General features: G+C 37.5%; 1 protein-coding gene across 2 annotated transcripts in view; it reads right to left on the bottom strand.

The window, feature by feature from the left end:
• The window catches only part of FOCAD (focadhesin), a 280601-nt gene that overhangs the window by 180600 nt on the left and 95007 nt on the right, over nucleotides 1-4994 (bottom strand). For both annotated transcript variants that reach the window (XM_006764937.2, XM_015564735.1), the window contains exon 11: nucleotides 476-733. In XM_006764937.2, the coding sequence (XP_006765000.1) occupies nucleotides 476-733 (258 nt within the window). The remainder of the gene's footprint in view (nucleotides 1-475; nucleotides 734-4994) is intronic.

Below are 4994 nucleotides of genomic sequence, written 5' to 3'. Positions count from 1 at the left end.
GCGGGGGGGGGGGTTAGTAATGTCTGACTACTTTCTTATTACACTCCAATTCCGTGCAGATAGCACGAATGACTATCTTCACATCCCAGAATGTTGATCAACGTCATATGGCAAGGAACCAATACTTTCTAGTTTATTACTTTACTGAATAAAGATAGGATCAAATTGCAACATTAAGAAGTAGTTAATGCCTATCAGATAGGCACCTTTAAACTCAATTATTTTGCATCTATCTTAAAAGATCAATATTAGAATGAAAGGATATGCATCTTAAATAGGCTGCAAGAGTTAACAAAAGAACTTGGAATTAGCAAATCCACCAATAAACAAAAATGCCAAAATAGCATCATGGAAGTTTTCCTTGCAAAGTATGCTTTCGTTAAAGAAATATTTGCATACATAACGAGTAAGGAGCAGAAACAACAGATTGAGATGATAAGGACAGAAATAAAAGAGAAAGAAAGCCTTTCTTTACCTGACAGGAATCGGCTTGGGCTAATTCTGTGGTGACCTTCAGTATTTGGCGAAGATTTTGTCCTTTATCTTCAACAAGGAGGTGAACCAGCAGCAGGAGAACATGCACAGGGACCATTGTAGTAATAGGGAGCAAGGACTCAACTGAAGCCAGCCAGTCACTCGCTGCAGACTCGTCTCGCAGTACTTCAAGGATCTTCCAGGTTGCAAATATTGAAGCATATGTGCTAGAAATGGGGAGCGCAAGCTTAAAGGGAAGCTGAAAAATAAAAGCATAAAAAGGTACGAAGAAAATGAGGTAAATAAATATATTGGTCAGAAATATATTTCCTGACATGCATTTATGTTTTATATTTCATTATAAGAAATCAATCCTTCCAACAAAATGAGTACAGAATTTTCAATGCTTTCGGCAAACTCTGCACACGGAGCTAACGGAATTACACAAGGAGAAAACAGTTATAAGAAACTCTGGAACAATTTGCACTACTTTTCCTCTTATTTATTATTTGTTCCCAGTTAAGGCAGAAAAAAACTAATAGGTTCAATAAGGCCCAGAGGCAACACCGTTTGGAAAAGCCATTATCACTAAGAAAATATTCACCAATGAGAGGAAAGATACAAAAAAACCCTATACAAATGAAAAACATTGCATTTGCCCAGCTTCAGACCCTGGTAAGAGGCAGCCTAGCCTACGGGGACCAGGCTGAAACCGGCTCTCCAACACCCCCAAGGAGTCCCAGATTGCGAGAGGGCAGTTTTCGGGTGACACACACTGGAATCGGGCTCCCTCCTCTCTGGTTTGGGGTATGTCACCTAAGAACTGCAACTGCCAAGTCACTGCAGCTTGGCAGCTCCTGTGTTGAGCATCCGCTTGCTCCCTGGTGGTCAGTGCGCATCATAGCTACCGGCTGGAGCGTCTGCCCCCTGGTAGTCATTGCACATCATAGCTACCGGCTGGTTGGCCGGTTGCTTAGGCTTTTATATATACAGATATGTACACACACATACAATTTTATTAATTTCAGAGAAGAAGAGAGAGGGGGAGAGAGAGAGAGAAACATCAATGATGAGAATTACTGATTGGCTGCCTCCTGAAAGCCCCCTCCTGGGGATTGAGCCCACAACCCAGGCATTTACCCTCGACTGGAATTGAACCTGGGACTCTTCAGTCTGCAGGCCGACACGCTATCCACTGAGCCAAACCGGCTAGGGCACTACCAATTACATTTTTTAAGGGTGGAGTGGGATACTACATATTTGTATTTGCTTGTATATGCAAAGGTAAGTAACTACACAAATAAAAAGGCAAGTAATAAACAGCAATTTTCATTTTCTATTTGCAAGAGTAGAAACGGGACAACTTAGAATCAGGGGGAGAAAGAGACTACACATTGTACACCATTTTGTAACTTTAAATTATTGTTATGTATTAAAATTTATTAAAATTATAATTTAAAAAATTAAATATCTAAGTTTATTATAGCTCTCTTTCTCTCCAAATACACCTTTTCCCCCCAAAATGCAATTCATTAGAGATTACAATCCATTTCTTTAGACTAAGAACATAGCATTGGGCATGAGATTTGAAAGACGAGGACTCAGCACAGCCATGACAACAACTGGCTGTTACACAATCTCTGAGACTTGCTTTTTGTATTTGTAAAACGGAAGTTATGACTACTTTCCTGTCAAGATTACTGAGGTAGGTAATAATACAATATGAATTAAGCACCTAGCACAGTATCTAAAGTTGCAAAATACAGGAAATATTATCACTGTCATCTTTAAGAGAGAAAAATACAATTGGTAGATAGAAGTATAAAAGAAAATAATTGGAAATCACCAGAAACAATAAGTCAAAAGCAGCAACATCGCACAGACATGTAACAGTCAACATACTGAACAGAAAAGCAATCCTACTTTACTTGAACTATTATGTCCAGCTTAGGCTCTGGGTTTTGCTGGTTTGTTTGCAGAAGGGCACGGTGCTGAATAAGATATCACAGGACAATCTCTCTGGCCCAGTGAGGGACGGGTGTGGTTCCCTGGCACAATCCCAAGGCGAGGACGCAACAAAGGTTTTCTCTCAGTACCAGCCACGAAATCCTGGCCCCCCAGCCTTTGGAAGGACCTGTAAATGTGCTATTGGGCTGTGTTTTAGGGGAGAAAGTGGCTGTTTGAAAATAAAAGATTTATGTTAAATGAATTATATCTCTATAAAAAATAAAAGAAAACCATACCAAAAATAACTGCATTTCAGTAAATATTAAATGGTTATAAAGCATCCTTTACAGATATAAAAGGATTGGGAAGCTTTATTTTAACAAAGCTTTTAATAAAAATGTTTAGGTGTGTTAAATATTTAACAATGAGACAGACATCTATAGCAGTACTTCTTTGTCTAAAATTGTAAAGACAGGTGAAAAATAAATATTTCCATTAACTTTAAAGAATAATACTCATCTATCACAGTAATTAAACAGGCTTAACAAAGGTAGAGCCAAGAGCCTGGCCAGTGTTGTTCAATGGTTAGAGCATGGCATTGCCCTTTACTTCCATTCACCAGAACTGGGCTACTGAGAACTCCTTAAGTTCTAAATCAAACACTAAGTCAGAGTCACCAGTCTAAAATGAACTGATAGAAATAAAAACAACAGAGGTCTTTCTACAAAGGTCTTTCTGTAATAAATCAAGATGGTGAAATGATCTATCAGAGTACACATTCTTCATTGAACAGAAATTTCCTGACTGCGATTACTGAAAACAAAACTAATAATTTCAACCACCTGTTATTTAAACAGAAGGAAGCACAAAGATTCTTGTTTTATTAATTACTAAAAAGCTTCTCATTACAACAGGTCTACTATGCCGATGAAACAAAATATGGTCTTGATATTATTCTGCAATATAAAAGAAAGAAATCCTGCCATTGGCAACAACATGGATGGACTTTGAGGGCATTATGCTAAGTGAAATAAGTCAGACAGAAAAAGACTAATACCATATGACTTCACTTATATGTGAAATCTAAAAAACAAACAAACAAAATGACCTAATAGCTACAGAGAACAGATTGGTGGTTTCCAGAGGCAGGGAATGGGATGAAAAGGTGACAAAATAGGAAAAGTGAATTAAAAGGTACAAGTTTCTGGTTATAAAATAAAATAAGTCCTGGAATGTAACGTAAAACATGGTGACCATAGTTAATAGTGTTGTATAATTAAAAGTAGAGTAGGTCTCAAAAGTTCTCATCACACACACACAAAAATTGTAATTGTGTGTGATGATGGATGTTAACTAGATTCATTGTAGTGATCATTCTTCAATATATACATACCAGTGTCCCAGCACATGTGTGTGATTGGTGCCAGCAAGAGCTTTATATGTATCATGCATGTGCGAGTCAACTTAGCCTTTTATATATATAGAATAAACTTGCTTAATAATCTGGTGGATTATTCTGATCTTGCTAAACTTTCTGATTTAGCTAAACCTTTTCCAGCCCAGTGAAATACCTCGACTTCTCTTTCAGATAAATGTCAGCAACACAGCAGTAAATATCAACACGAAGCAGATTACTATTGTAGATCACGCAGGGAGAACAAATGGTGGAATATTTAACTACAGCAGTGTTTGGCTATATTCAGTGCAGTGAGAAAACCTGAAGTCATTTTCAAGGTCCACCATTTCTTACTTCTTTTCAGTTGGGTCAAGTTTCTAAACTTTCTATATCTCTGTTTTCCAGCTAATGAAAGAAAATAGGATTTTACCAAGTCTCCTATGTAACCTACTCCAGGGCTTCTGTGAGGCGCAAATTAAATGAGGCACATGAAAACACTTCACAAACATTTCGTTAAACTGTAAAATGTTTGCAGCAAGTTGGGTTCCTGTAGCTACCGGTCAGACAAACACTTAGCCTTTTTTATATATAGATATCAAACTATAATATCGTACACCTGAACTAATATAATGCTACATGTGACTAACAATGGCTCAGATATAAAGAATGCAAAGATAAACTATAATGTTATTTGTTGCTTTAAGTATGTGGAAAGTAGAAAAGTATTTAATTTAAAAACTGGCTAAATATTTTTAATTTTCTGCTCTATGGTCAGCTAAAAAAGATAAAGCAGAAACACGGTGGGAAAAATACAAAAATTTCAACGATTGTTGCAATTTAAATATTAACATGCTTAGAAAATAAAGGCAAAGCATGAATAGGGCCACAATTCTTTCCCTCAGTGAGCTCATAGCATAGTTAGAGGTACAAATATGCAATCCCTAAACTAAGCATAACATCCTATATAATCAAAGCATAATATGCTAAGTGTCCTGTCATCTGGTTGTTCATTCAACCAATCAAAGCGTAATATGCTAATGATATGCTAAGACCACTCAACCACTCACTATGACTTGCACTGACCACCAGGGGGCAGTCAACTGGTTGACCAGTCCCTACATGTGCACTGACCACCAGGGGGCAGTTGCTCCAACCGGTAGGTTAGCTCTGTTGGGGT

The sequence above is a fragment of the Myotis davidii genome, unplaced genomic scaffold (genome assembly GCF_000327345.1).
Source record: "Myotis davidii unplaced genomic scaffold, ASM32734v1 scaffold197, whole genome shotgun sequence".
In the NCBI taxonomy this organism is placed as follows: Eukaryota; Metazoa; Chordata; class Mammalia; order Chiroptera; family Vespertilionidae; genus Myotis; species Myotis davidii.
This window is presented reverse-complemented; position numbering and strand designations above follow the sequence as displayed.